The sequence below is a fragment of the Gadus morhua genome, chromosome 9 (assembly GCF_902167405.1).
Source record: "Gadus morhua chromosome 9, gadMor3.0, whole genome shotgun sequence".
NCBI classification, from domain to species: domain Eukaryota; kingdom Metazoa; phylum Chordata; class Actinopteri; order Gadiformes; family Gadidae; genus Gadus; species Gadus morhua.
The window spans coordinates 833,999-848,552 of record NC_044056.1 but is presented as its reverse complement, the minus strand read 5'-3'; the positions used below and the strand labels follow the sequence as shown (position 1 = coordinate 848,552).

Below are 14,554 nucleotides of genomic sequence, written 5' to 3'. Positions count from 1 at the left end.
ATATTGCCAAAACTCACGGAGAGGGATTCAAATGCCCTGTATGCAAGAAAACCTTTGCGGAGAAGAGGAACCTCAAGAGACACCAAAAACTACACATAAAAAAAGTAAAATAGCAAAATAGTTGGCCATTAGATCACAATAAAAACATTTATTTTTCCTGCATTCCACTTTGCTGTTGTCTTCTTTATAATTGTACACTATGTTATGTGATTTTCATGGCTATGTACCAGTGTTTAGACCCCAAGGATAACAGGAGGGTTAAACACTTTCTCAAACAGGAATAAAAGTTTACCCCTGGCAGTAATAATCAATGTATATAGTATCAACACTCAAAATAGTAACATTCAATGTCTGATAATGATACCTCACAACACCTGACAGATTTAAACCACAGCGGTAAGCACACTTCACAGTGGGTTAAACGAGAACATGAAGTTACATGAGAGCGGGACACATTATAATCAACGGGACCTTTACGGTAGGGAGTGGGCTGTGCAGCGCACAGTAACGTGTGTGTGTGTGTGTGTGTGTGGCGGAGGCTTGCTCACGGCTCGACAGTCTCTCCTTATACCAGTGTGTGTCTCTCATTTCTTTGCACATGTCTTGTTTTTGATTTCATCACATGAGACCCTGACTTTTTGCTTGTATTCGTGTTGGCCTGTACAGCATTAGCCAGATTGTGGGTACGCTTTTGCCTTTTGTGAGGCACCTCCAAACTTAGTTTTGTTTCCTGCAGCTTTGTAGGCCTACCCTTTGAAACAGCTTGGCGGCAGCCATTTCCACATGCCCTTTTCCTATTGGGCTGAACCCTGATTTTTTTTCCTGAGCCTGTTTTCTGTAGCTCATTTGTGCCAAAGTTATGAAGTGCTGCTATGAGATTTGATTGCATTGTTGTGGGTCCAGTTAAACTTGTGACTCGTTTTGAGAATTTGATGATAGCTCTTGCCAGATTTGTGTCGTTGGTTGAATGGAGTTTCTGTGTGATCTGCTCAAAAGACTTGTGTAGTAGATTTGATGCTGATTCAACAGCTGGGTCAGTTTCTATGTGTGCTTCCTGTCCTTCGTAGGCCTGCCCCTCAATATCTCTGGTTTCTGTGCACAGCTCAAAATCATCATCTGCATGTGCAACAGCTGGTGCCTCTGTAGTAGTTTGAGTACCCATGCATGAGGCAGTTCGCAAATTGCTGTAGAATGACAGTGGCAGTGTTTCCCCAATGGCAATCTTAGCTAGTTTCTGTCTTTCTACCGAATCTGTGACAGAAACAAAATTGGGGCAATGAGCTTTCTTTGCTGCCCATAACACATACTGGTGCTTGCAGGGACTGCCATCCTTTCCAACTGCACAGCTGCACACTCCAACGGTCATGTCCACGGTGTTGCTGTACAAACAACAAGAGTAAAAGGAGTTGTAAACAAATGTGTAAATTGTATGAAAAAAGGGAGATTCCAAGGCACTCTCATACAAAATTAAAAGGCCTTAATTCTATTGTCTTGGTTACAATAACCTATTAAAAGACCCCAACGCATTTCATCAGGGAGTCAAACAGTTCACACAAGAAGGAAGAGGGTTTTTAAAAAATGTCCACCAATCAGAAACTTCCACATTACAGATGAGGTGTGCTTCTCAGGTAACAAGTGTCATACAAAAAAACTCCACCATGTGTCATCCTTACTAAAAAAGAAGAAGAAGAGACCTTCTTTTCTTCTGTTTTGTTTGTCAATATGAGATCCTGAATTAAGCAATGTTTGAGTTTATATCTCATTGTTTTTGCTAAGGATGACACATGGTGGAGGTTTTTTTGTATGACACCTCTTACCTGAGAAGCACACGTGTTGGGATCTTTAAATAGGTTAAAAATAATAGTACCTTTGCTCTGGGCTGGATCCACTTGCAATTGTGAAGACGTTGTTGTCAAACTGTTGTACAGATGAGAGGTAGGTGCTCTGTTGTTCAGGTGTTGGGGTTGGGAATCCTGTTGCACCATCTTTGCCCTTTCCCATGAAGCGATGTCGATAATGGCCATCAAAGCTTCCATCTGCTAGGAATAGCAACTTGGTTTTGTAGTGGTCTTCTAGGTCTGTTGTTATCCTGTCTAAAAGGCCCACTACATTGTATTCCTTCACTCTCCTTAAAATGGTGTCTTTCAGGACAAGAAACTGGGCCTCCACGAAATTGTTTGTGTGGTTTCCTCTTACTGGCAGGTGAGTACGGAAGCAAAGTGCAAATGCCTCCTTCTTCTCGCAGAGGTTGGACACATAACTTGTCAAATTTGCATACTGTTTTATGTTGTGGTTTTTGTCATGAAGCCACCTCCATACTTGTTGTAGTACATGAAATGCACAGAGCAGAAGGGTGGCGCCTGGCCATGTTTGGGTAAGAGCGTTGCGTTCTTCATCACAGTTATCAGTTAATATGACAGCAGGTCCTTCATCAGGTCCATGCCCGTAAAAGGCTTGGGGGGGCAGAATTGACTTCAGTGTCTGGAAACCCTGACATAAAGTGCTTTGTTTTTCGTCACTTGTTATCAGGATGCCCAATGGTAATGCACCGGCCACATGGTGTGTGCATAACATGAAGACTTTTAAGTTGTGTTCTTCTGTATTGGAAGTGGCATCTATGAAAACAAGTTCTCCTGATTGCTGTACTTCTTTATGCACCCTCTTCATCAACGGTGTCACAAGTGCAATTATGTGTGGTTGACTGTCCCCCTCATAAAGCTGGTAGCTGGTGCTGGCCTCGGGATTCTCTTCTTCATATGACTTAAGTCTTTCCACGAGTTTGGCAAACATCTGTTTGTCTTTCCCCCCATACTTGTCCTTTGTGAACTGACTGTACAGATGACTGAAATCCCTTCTCCTGGGTGTTATGGAGCGATCTGCTTTTCTTTGGTGGTAGGTGATGTCATCTTCACAGTCACATCTGATGTCTTTTAGGAACTGTTGTCTAGCTGTCGATGGAGTATGGCCTGATTCAAAAAGATTGTTCACTTTGGCGATAGTTTCTTCAGACAGATCTTTGAAGTTAGAAGCCTCCAACGTGCAGACTGAATGGTTGTGCTCCCAGTGGATGTCAATTGTGGTGCAACCTTCTGTCGATATCTTCAGGACCAACTGGAAGGGACCGTTTGTGTTCTTCACCCTGGCTGTTGGATTTGTGGCTAGGTTGCGCTGAGGGTCTTTGCTTGGGGACCATTTTCTTGTATTGTGCTGGCATCTGTAGTCATTTTGCACAAAATAACCGGACGTCTGGCTCTTGATAGTTTTCAGCCTCATGCAGGTGTTGTTAATGGCATCGTACTCGGCTAACCAGTCCTTATAGTTGTATTTGGTCAGGTCAGTTGTTGATATCCTTGCCCGAAACTGTGTTGAAGTGCCACGAAGAGATGAGATGTTGTAGGTGTAATTATCGGGCAAAGTGTCAAGCAAAGTTTCTTTATCCAAGCAGTTGCTGTCATATAGTTCCTCCAAGCCGTCCACCTCACTTATGGCTGATTTGATGAGTTGTGCATATGGTGAGGTAGAGTCTTGTTCACTTTCACCTGGCACCTGAGCAGAAATAATAATAAAGCTATTAGTCATTTATATTTAAAAACAAGCAGGCTTTAACCAAATTTTTTTCACCATGCAGTTCTGACTCATTGTACCAAGACATATTACAATCTACACCAGTGGTGTGTGGCTGGTAGTCTGTCAAACAGGGGAGGCTGGTCAAAAACAATATGGCAGATTACAAAGAAAATGAGCAAAAAAATATTTCAATTTTGACATTTGCAACACATTTGTGTGAAAGTTTATGTTTCTAACAGGTAAATTGTTCTTAATGACAATCATTTGAATGCAGCTCTTTTGTAAGAAATACTTCAGCAGAGTTTTCTAGAATAACCAGACCTGTGGTGGGGAGTCTAACATAGAGCTGGGTGCGTGCCACTGTCACACATTTACACTGTGCAGAATTATTAGGCAAACATGTTTTTTGACCATATGGTCTTTTTTATGCATATTTTCCAACAGCAATCTATATGAACATGAAAACCTATTGGATTTAAGCATTCCACATCATGCATATTTGTATAATAAGATGGGGTGTGGTCAAAGGAGCCATGACAGCTGGCTGTAGATGTAAACAAACGAAAGACTGTCACAAACACCCTGACAATTTCATACGTGTGTGTGAGTTGGGTTAGCAGTTTGAATAGGTAATTTTTCCCTCAATGTTGTTTTTGTGATATTGTCCTTTCTAAATGTGTTATTCGGCATACAGGGCATTTGAATCCCTATCCATTAGCATTGATAACGGTGAACATCATAAGCTAGCATATCAGTTTTTATCATGGGTGTCTTTACGGGGACAGTTGCTGTTGGCATCTTACATTCAAAGGCCAACTGTGAATAATGTACTTAAGGTAATCATCCTTAAATTGTATTGATGAATAGCTGACAGATGTAAGTTTATTTTATTCAAATATCATCCCTTAAATTCAAATGGTTGCTAACTAGTTTCATAATTACTCACGGCAACTGAGCGGAAAAAAACATTCCACCCTGTGCTGTTTTTAACTGACTCCAAGTGACCTGCTGCAGGTCCTGGCTCCTCTACGTCCGCCATGTTTTAATTCCGTTCACGAAGCATTCGGAATTCAAGATCGGAGAGCGGACACAATCGGACATGGTCGGAAATGGCATCGACCGTTTCACGAAGCATTCGGAATTAAAGATCGGAGAGCGGACGCAATCGGACATGGTCGGAAATGGCATCGACCGTTTCAAATGGCAACGACCGTTTACGAGACGGAAAACTGCGTCGCCGATAGCAATTACCGCTAAATGTAAAGCTAGTCATTTTCTGTCTGGGCTAAAACCATAGATGGTATATAAAATGCTAAAACGAGGGTAATAAATGTTCATAGCTATGTATGGTTAAGACATGGTGGTGACGATAAATTGTGTGAAGCATTGTGTATTGACAGACTAGCTAATCCCAGCTAGCATGCTAATGCTATAGCGGGAATTTCCTCACCGTCATGAAGGTAGAAGTTGACTATTTTGAAAAGAGACTGCCATAGCCCGCCTTTTAAATGCTTCATACGTGTGTGTGAGTTGGGTTAGCAGTTTGAATAGGTAATTTTTCCCTCAATGTTGTTTTTGTGATATTGTCCTTTCTAAATGTGTTATTCGGCATACAGGGCATTTGAATCCCTATCCATTAGCATTGATAACGGTGAACATCATAAGCTAGCATATCAGTTTTTATCATGGGTGTCTTTACGGGGACAGTTGCTGTTGGCATCTTACATTCAAAGGCCAACTGTGAATAATGTACTTAAGGTAATCATCCTTAAATTGTATTGATGAATAGCTGACAGATGTAAGTTTATTTTATTCAAATATCATCCCTTAAATTCAAATGGTTGCTAACTAGTTTCATAATTACTCACGGCAACTGAGCGGAAAAAAACATTCCACCCTGTGCTGTTTTTAACTGACTCCAAGTGACCTGCTGCAGGTCCTGGCTCCTCTACGTCCGCCATGTTTTAATTCCGTTCACGAAGCATTCGGAATTCAAGATCGGAGAGCGGACACAATCGGACATGGTCGGAAATGGCATCGACCGTTTCACGAAGCATTCGGAATTAAAGATCGGAGAGCGGACGCAATCGGACATGGTCGGAAATGGCATCGACCGTTTCAAATGGCAACGACCGTTTACGAGACGGAAAACTGCGTCGCCGATAGCAATTACCGCTAAATGTAAAGCTAGTCATTTTCTGTCTGGGCTAAAACCATAGATGGTATATAAAATGCTAAAACGAGGGTAATAAATGTTCATAGCTATGTATGGTTAAGACATGGTGGTGACGATAAATTGTGTGAAGCATTGTGTATTGACAGACTAGCTAATCCCAGCTAGCATGCTAATGCTATAGCGGGAATTTCCTCACCGTCATGAAGGTAGAAGTTGACTATTTTGAAAAGAGACTGCCATAGCCCGCCTTTTAAATGCTTTTATTATAATGTTAATGTTAATATTGTGAAATATTACAGCAAATAAGCTGTTTTAGTTTGCCACTGTGACATTAAGAGACATTGCATTTGACCTTGGTTTATAGGTTAAGCGTGTGTGTGTGTGTGTGGCCCCCCAGTGCCCTAGATGGCAGGCCGTGATTAAGCACATGTGTCGCCTCCCCATTGCCGAATGGCGGGCGCTGCTAGCAATGTCTCTGCAAAATGTAAAGCTAGTCACTTTCTGTGTGGGCTAAAACCATAGATAGTATATAAAATACTAAAACGAGTGTTATACATGTTCATAGCTATATATGGTTAAGACATGGTGGTGACAATAAATTGTGTGAAGCATTGTGTATTGACAGACGAGCTAAGCTAATCCCCGCTAGCATGCCATAGCCGTAGGCCGGGTATTTCCTCCCACTTGTTCAAAATGTTTTGTGATGGTACCAGAGTCCGTGTTTTAATGCTTTTATTATGTCTGAGAATACTGGAAGTATTACAGTAATTGGCTGTGGGTTACAGAAGTAATACTAAGTTAATTCAGTTAAGTATTAGTTAATACAATGATTCATTCTGAAGTAATGGTGTATTACTGAACTGTCATTTTCGTGTTTGATGTAATTCGAGTTTTTGCATTACTTACCTGCAGTGCACTTAAAGGGGTGATTCTACACTAAACAGACAGTGTTTCCATAGCTAATGTTACTTGCCAATACTTACCCGTAGGCCCTGTTGAGCAAAGTTTACATGTATTTGAGTACTTGCATGGGTATTTAGACAATGTAAAGTGATATAATACAGAGTATGGTACTAAGGATAGCTTGTGGAGGATATGTCTATGTGCAGTGTAGCCTTATACGATTTATGTGTATTATAAGGTGTATGGAGTATGTTTAAAATAGGGGTGGGGGGGAAAAAAACAATTGTGAATTATTGTCTCTGCAGTTAAATGTTTTTAGTGAAACTAAATATTTCCATATCTTGTGTTTCAGGGGAGGATCACATGCAGTGCAAATTTTGCAAATTCTCAAGCTCCAGTCAAGAGGCTCTTCTGAAGCACTGCCGACTTCGTCACGGAACAGGTGCGCACTGGCCCTGTGTTCACACAGACTGTGTGTGTGTATTTAAAACACTTGGTGCATTAAAGTTGCACCTCTCAAGATCACACAGAACTGTGAGAATCCAGGAAAATTCCACATTTCAATTTGAATTGTGTGATTTTAAAGAGATTTGCAGTGAAAAAGCTTTTTGGAACCACCTCGGGCATCATATAAAGCAACGAGAAACTGTACCATGTCCCATTCTAAGATGCAACTTTAAAACAAACACTTGCTCAACCTTCAGTTCTCACAGAAGTCGAATCCATAAGAATTGTACGCTTAGGGATTTTCGATCAATAGCAAGAGCCGATACTGAAGATGTTGGAAATGATGGCGAACAATCTGATGGTGAAACTGGGACTGCATTGGACAATAGTCTGAGACCAACAGAGGTTGAAGAGATTCCGGAAGATGTGGATAGTGAGACACTTCAGCATAAATTGGCCTCTCTTTTTCTATGTATGCAAACTGTTTTACATGTGTCAAGGAGTTCAACACAAAAGATTGTAGAGGATTTGCATAACCTGCTGTCTTTTTCTAACATTCATACTCTCAACAGTGTGAAAGATATCCTTTCAAAGCATAACATTGAAGTAAATGATTCTGTTCTGCAAGAAATTTCTAATGCTATAGTTCAAACTAATCCACTCCTTCTAACAACATCAGAGAAAGGTTTGCTATCTACAGATTACAGAAGGAATTCATATTTCAAGGAAAATTTTTGTGTTATAGAACCCATAGAATATCTTTATAACAGAGATCATAAAAATGCTTTTGTTTATGTTCCTGTCACTAAGGTACTTGAGACTTTACTAGGAAGGGCAGATTTTGGACCAAATTGTATTTGATCAAGAAAGTTTATCCGGACACTTTAAGTCTTTTCAAGACGGCATGTATTACAAGGACAATAAGTTACTGGGACAGCAAAACATATGCATAAGTTTGGCATTGTATATCGATGATTTAGAAATTTGCAACCCTCTGGGTACATCTAGAAAACTTCATAAAATAACTGCAGTATATTGGGTTGTTCTAAATTTACCAGCCAAATACCGTTCAAGTCTCACTTCAATACAATTAGCTCTCTTTGGTAAAAGTGAGGATGTCAAACGACATGGTTATGAAAAGTTTCTAGAGCCATTGATCAAAGATATACAGTGTCTAGAACAAGAAGGAATCTTTGTTGAAATTTTAGGTCAGTTTGTTAAGGGTGCAATATTTTGTGTGTCTGCAGATAACCTTGGAGCACATAGTCTTGCAGGCTTCTATGAAAGTTTTAATGTTGAAAAGTTCTGTCGGTTTTGTTTGATAAGTCGGGACAAAATTGCAACCACTGAAGTGAATGATTTTCAATTGAGGGATATTGATGAACATGACACCTTTTTGGAAGAGCTTAGGCAAAATGACAACCTCCAAAGCATTAATGGGGTGAAACGGGAATGTGTTCTGAGCAAACATCTGGCGTTCTTTCATCCAGTCACTGGATTTCCTCCAGATGTCTTGCATGACCTTTTTGAAGGTGTCATACCTGTCGAATTGTCTTTGTGTTTAAAAAAGCTGATCTCAAGACGCTTCTTTACATTTGATGCATTAAACGACTGCATTAAATCATTCCCATACAAGGACTCGGACAAAGTTAACAAACCACAAAAAATTCCAAGAGCGAGCTTTGTTAAAGGAACTGTTGGTGGTAACGGACATGAAAATTGGACTCTAATGCGCCTACTTCCTTTGATAATTGGATGTAAGATACCAGAACAGGAGCCTGCATGGGAGATTTTAATGGACCTTAAGGAAATTGTTGACATTGTTGTGTCTCACAGACTCTCAGAGGAAGCATTGTGTTATTTATCCTGTAAACTACTGGATCATCGCAAGTTGCTCACAACTACCTTTCCGGACTTCAGATTGAGGCCAAAACATCACTTCATAGACCACTACCCACATCTCATTCGCTGCTATGGGCCTTTAACGGAGTTGTGGACGATGAGGTTCGAAGCTAAGCATAGCTTCTTTAAAGAAGTTATCCACGACACTCACAATTGGAAAAATGTGCTGCTCACTCTTTCCTCAAAGCACCAGCAAATGATGGCCTACCATCTGGATAATGAGAACCTTTTCAAGACAAAACTGTATGTTGAAAAGGTGAAAGTCATCAGGGTCTCCGAATTGGATCCACTACTAAAGTGTGCAATACAAAAGAAGTACCCACATCTAGTCAGTGTGTCTCTGTCCAAATCTGTTCACCTGCATGGAACACAGTATGCGGAGGGCATGATTTTAGCTGCTGGGCAGTGCAGTGGCCTCCCAGAATTCCATAAGATTGTGACTGTTCTTGTCAACTCCAATGATGTGACATTCATTTGTAAATTACTTTCATCCTGGTACATTGAACATCTAAGGTCTTACGAGCTTGTTGAACCCCACTGTGCAGAATTAGTGGCCCTTGATCCAGATGTGCTGACAGATTACCGCCCTCTTACAGCGTACAAAGTTGGTGGAAAGCTGAAGGTCACTACAAGATCATTCATTCTCCATTAAAGAAGCCAAAAATGGTATGCTTTTTGTTTACACTAAAATGGTCTATTCAATAATGATTTTATTAAGGATTTATCAAGTAAATGTTCTAACCCAAGTTTTACATATATTTTCCACCTCTTTTCTCTTTCAGACTTTGTTACTTCGGGTCGTTGTCTCTTCCAAAAATGCCAGAAGAATCCAGCTTTTCGAAGTACCGGAATCTGTGAACAATCTGATCGAAATACTAAGAGAGAGACTCGAACTTGAAAGTGACTTCTCACTACAGTTTGAGGACCCAGAGTTTGGAAATGCACTATGCAACTTGACATCAATGTCTGAGTTACCAGCTGAGCGTGCAGTCTTGCATATTGTCTGGGACAGTGATTCATCTGTTAACCAGTCCTCTATTGCTTCAGTCTCCTCTCTGGATACAGCCAGTGTTCACTCTGAAGATTTCCAGGATAGGTCTCCAGATGATATCCAGAGCAATTTAAGGCATGTTGCTAAGTGGCCCATTCCGTTTATTATCCCTAAGTTTAAACAGGATGTTGAACTGAAATTGCGTAAAGGCAATGCAACATATGAAAAGTCCAACAAGGGCTTTGATTTGACAAGAGACATAAAAATGGAAATCTTGGATAAATCGCAGAGGCGATTATTGAAATCAAAAGCTACCCTGAGAAAGTTGAAATTGAATCGGTTGCCTCTTCACTGGTTCTCAAGTATCCGTGCCTGAAGGAGCCAGGTAGCATCACAGGCTACGATGGTTGGAAAACAAGCATCAAGTATAAGCTCGGAAACTTCAGGTCAAAGCTGCGCGAGGCGGGCTGTAATGAAGTGGATGTTAACAGGAAAAGAAAAGCAGGAGATGAGGATGACACTCCATTCACCCTGAAAAGGCCCAAACGTGGAGAGGTCAACCATGTTCCAGATTATCCACAACACCATGACGATTCTACTCTTGAAGGGGAAAGAGTTGCTCTGGTCGATGAAACAAAAAAGAAAAAAAGAACACGACATTGATACGGCAGAAGATGGAGCTGAGATTTCCCCTTAGGCGGAGAGAGGTAGTAGAGGTGCAGCCTATGGTATCCGAGGTCCAGCAGAGATGGCCTGCACTGTTTTCCTGTGAAGAGGTAAGGCTGTAATTTATTAAGTAACTGTCTTATTAATATGTTCATTGCATTGTATTTAATAGGTGAAGGAGCGTATTACATTGATACATATATTGACACACTCTACTATTCCCTGCATTACCACTCCAATACATGCTCCTCCAACACAACTATACCACTATACCATCAGTCCTGAAATTTGAAGTCAAAACCTCACATTGTGATTAAAGTTAAACTACATTGTTCCGCAGATTGTTTTTCAGATATCTGAAGAATTTCGTCGAATCACCAGCAAAGACCTCCTGGAGACTTTCAATGCGTCCCTTGACAAATATGTTCCTCGCCTGCTCAGACTGTACCGGACAAGAAAGGGAGCTCTTGGTCAGCAAATGGAAGACATCCTGGATAAGCTTGATGAACAGGTGAGTGATGGACAGTAAAATGGATGTTATGAGTCATTGCTTTATGTTCTTGGTTTTTTACATTTGATAATTCTAACAGTATTTTTAATTTGCAACACTAGAAAATGAACTAGTCCGAAGGCTTGCTGTGTTTTTATTTCTTTCTTTTTTTTCTTTTTTAAAGCGTGCGGCTGATCAGACCTGCACTTTATCCTCCATTACTAAAAATAATTTCTGATTTTGCAATTTGTATAAATCCACTATGGCACTTATGTGCCATATGCTTATATTTTCCACTGTATACTCTTTAGACATCAGACATTCTGTCTCACCGAAAGACTGCAGCACTGAGATGCCTCCCTGTTTTTGTCCGGTATGACACAACCAAGTTTTTCCTGCAGCCTTTGGTAAGTAAGAGCAACAATAGGAAATGGACATGTTCTGACTTCAATTAATCGTTGTCAAAAGTGTTTGATTCATAATATCGTCTGGAGGCGCACACAGCTTTTGGCCATGATAATATGTATCATTTGATATAGATATCTATGTATTATATGATATTATTTAGATATAGAGCTCCAGGACTGTAACGCAAGAGTTGTACACTTCCTTGTTATTTGGATAACCGTTCTGCTGTTGGTGTGATGGCGCATAACACGTCGGACTCTCGTCTCTGGTATTTCTACAATGAGACTCGTAGTGGGGGTTATCTCAGCCATGGTTGAGAATGAATTGGGGGAAAGGAACTTTGGCTTTGACTCCCTGAAGTAGGTATGAACCACGACATGGAGGAGAAAGGGATTGTTGGCCGCGAATGTCTCCCGCTTTAGCCCTGCTTCCCGCTGCCGAGGGACCACCGCCTCGGCGCTGCAGGAGGCGGTGATAAGCGCTGACCGCTGCCGAGGCGGTGGTCCCTCGGCAGCGAGGCTCCGGCGGGAGACTACCGCGGCCAACAATCCCTTTCTCCTCCATGTCGTGGTTCATACCTACTTCAGGGAGTCAAAGCCAAAGTTCCTTTCCCCCAATTCATTCTCAACCATGGCTGAGATAACTACGAGTCTCGTTGTGGAAATACCAGAGACGAGAGTCCGACGTGTTATGTGTCATAACACCAACAGCAGAACGATTCCTCCATGTTGTGGTTCAGTCTACTTCAGATTGATTTGGACGTGGAAGAACCAGAGACGTCGGAGAACCCGACGCCGTCGTTTGAGATTCATAATAGCCTATCGTCTGGAGGCTCACACAGCTTTTGGCCGTGATAATATATATTATATATTATATCATATAGATATCTATGTATAATATGGGTTTCTAAGAGCCATTGCGATACATCCACTGTAAACGGAGCGCATTGTACCGTGGCTACAAGCTGCTCAGGGCCAGGTGATAATATATTATATGATATAGATATCTATGTATAATATGGGTTTCTACGAGCCATTGCGATACATCCACCGTAAACAGAGCGCATGGCTACAAGCTGCTCAGGGCCACACCCCTACCCCCCTCCTTGACCTGCTTTGACACGCCCACCGAAACAGCGCATTTGGGGGAAGCTCAATGTGCGACTGGCTCGGAGTGGCTGTAACTGCACCACGGCTGAATTTCGGGGACGTCTTTGAATACTGTGTTTGTGGCCCACTAATACCTATATTAAAGCATCCATAAAATAGCATGGCATGGGATCTTTAAGGGTTAAAAAATATTTTTTGGAACATTTTTAAAAAATCCATATCAGTCGGGGCCTAATTACATCCTTTTGTTTGACTTAGCTCTCAATCATGCATCTGTTACTTTTCCTCAGGAAACTGACCCTGACGAAAGAGTGCTCAGAGGCGTGTCTGTGGGCCTGCTTGCTGTCCGTGAAGAAGATGATCCTGCTGTTTCACCAAACGTGCGGGACTGGGCTGTTGTGTTGGAAGGTTCCATCGTGCTACATGACCTGCCAGACCTCGGCACTGCCTTTGCATACCTCTTTGGCCTACTGTATGCAATGAGGTACACCTTTGAAGCAATTCAGACCATCTTTTTCGAACTTGGCTCTCAGTGCTCCCAGCGCACAAGGTCTCTAAAAACAAAGCTTTTGCTGTGACTCTTAATGTGGACGCCAACCTTTGTTTTATGCCTGTTCTAGTGCAATGTGGTTGGTGCTTGTAAATATTCACAGCCAGTGATTTAAAACTTGCAAGTCCTCACGGAAAACTTTAAATAATATATTTTTATTTTCAAAATTGTTTCAGGCACCAGTTTGCAAGAGGTGCATATACCCACTGTAAACTGTTCAAGTTTGTGATTGCTTTCGTAACAGCTCCGTGTCTGTACACGCTTGCATGTGTTCTCATTTTAAGCATGCCGTTCTCCTCTGCCTGTGATATAGAATGATAGAATAGATGTGTGGAATAGATGTGTGGGATTATCAGTTGCCAGTCCACAAAGCTCTGGATTCTCATTGGTTTTATAAAGTCAAGTTCCTTGATTTAATGTGCTACAATGTTTCATGTTCCATGGTGGTGTTGAACATGTTTCTGAACAAGATAAATACAAAGTTTTCAGATACCTTTTGATGTGTGCTATTTATTCATTTAGCATTTCTTAAATACAATTACAGCAACATTAATATTTACTTAAGTAACACGAATATCTGAGTTTGTTGAAGGTAAAAATACATTGAATTGAAGCATGGATTTTATTGTTGGTCCAACATAAATATCATAATTAGGTGAACAAGATCGAGTTGGCATAACTCGTATATAAACTCGGAAATCTTAGTTAAGTCAACAACAGCAGTCAAAGTTTCAACGAGAATTTCTGAGTTTGTTGAAGGGTAAAAATACATCGAATTGAAGCATGGATTTTATTGTTGGTCCAACATAAATATCATAATTGGGTGTACAAGATCGAGTTGGCATAACTCGTATATAAACTCGGAAATCTTAGTTAAGTCAACAACATTAGTCAAAGTTTCAACGAGAATTTCTGAGTTTGTTGAAGGTAAAAATACATGGAATTTAAGCATGGATTTTATTGTTGGTCCGACGTAAATATCACAATTAGGTGAACAAGAGGATCTAAGTTGGCATAACTCATATGTCAACTTGTATTTCTTAGTCAAGTCAACAATAGTAGTCCAAAGTTGAGAGAACTCAAAAATGTGGTTGCATCAGGTTGCCTTGATAATTTGCGTTTTCTCAACTTTATTTTTTTTGCAGTGCACATACGGTGACCACCTAACTCTCCAAAGAGCATTACAGATATATTAAATGTTCAGTTCCTTATTGTGTCGACTCTTGGTTTGGATAACACCTCTGTAATATCACCGTCTGGTACACTGGAAAAAGGGTTTTAAGCCGTACTTCATCTGATTATTATTTTGTAATTCAATTCAAATAAACATTTTTTGTTTTATTTT

At 40.8% G+C, this 14,554-nt stretch overlaps 1 protein-coding gene across 1 annotated transcript; it reads left to right on the top strand.

Moving 5' to 3' along the window:
* The first annotated feature begins 6,898 nt into the window (after positions 1-6,898).
* LOC115550731 (uncharacterized) lies at positions 6,899-13,237 on the top strand. Its single transcript, XM_030366013.1, has 5 exons — positions 6,899-9,661; positions 9,778-10,762; positions 11,005-11,163; positions 11,454-11,549; positions 12,950-13,237. Exons 2-5 carry the CDS (start codon positions 10,661-10,663, stop codon positions 13,235-13,237), a joined length of 645 nt encoding a protein of 214 aa, XP_030221873.1. The 5' UTR covers positions 6,899-9,661; positions 9,778-10,660.
* The last annotated feature ends 1,317 nt before the right edge of the window (positions 13,238-14,554 follow it).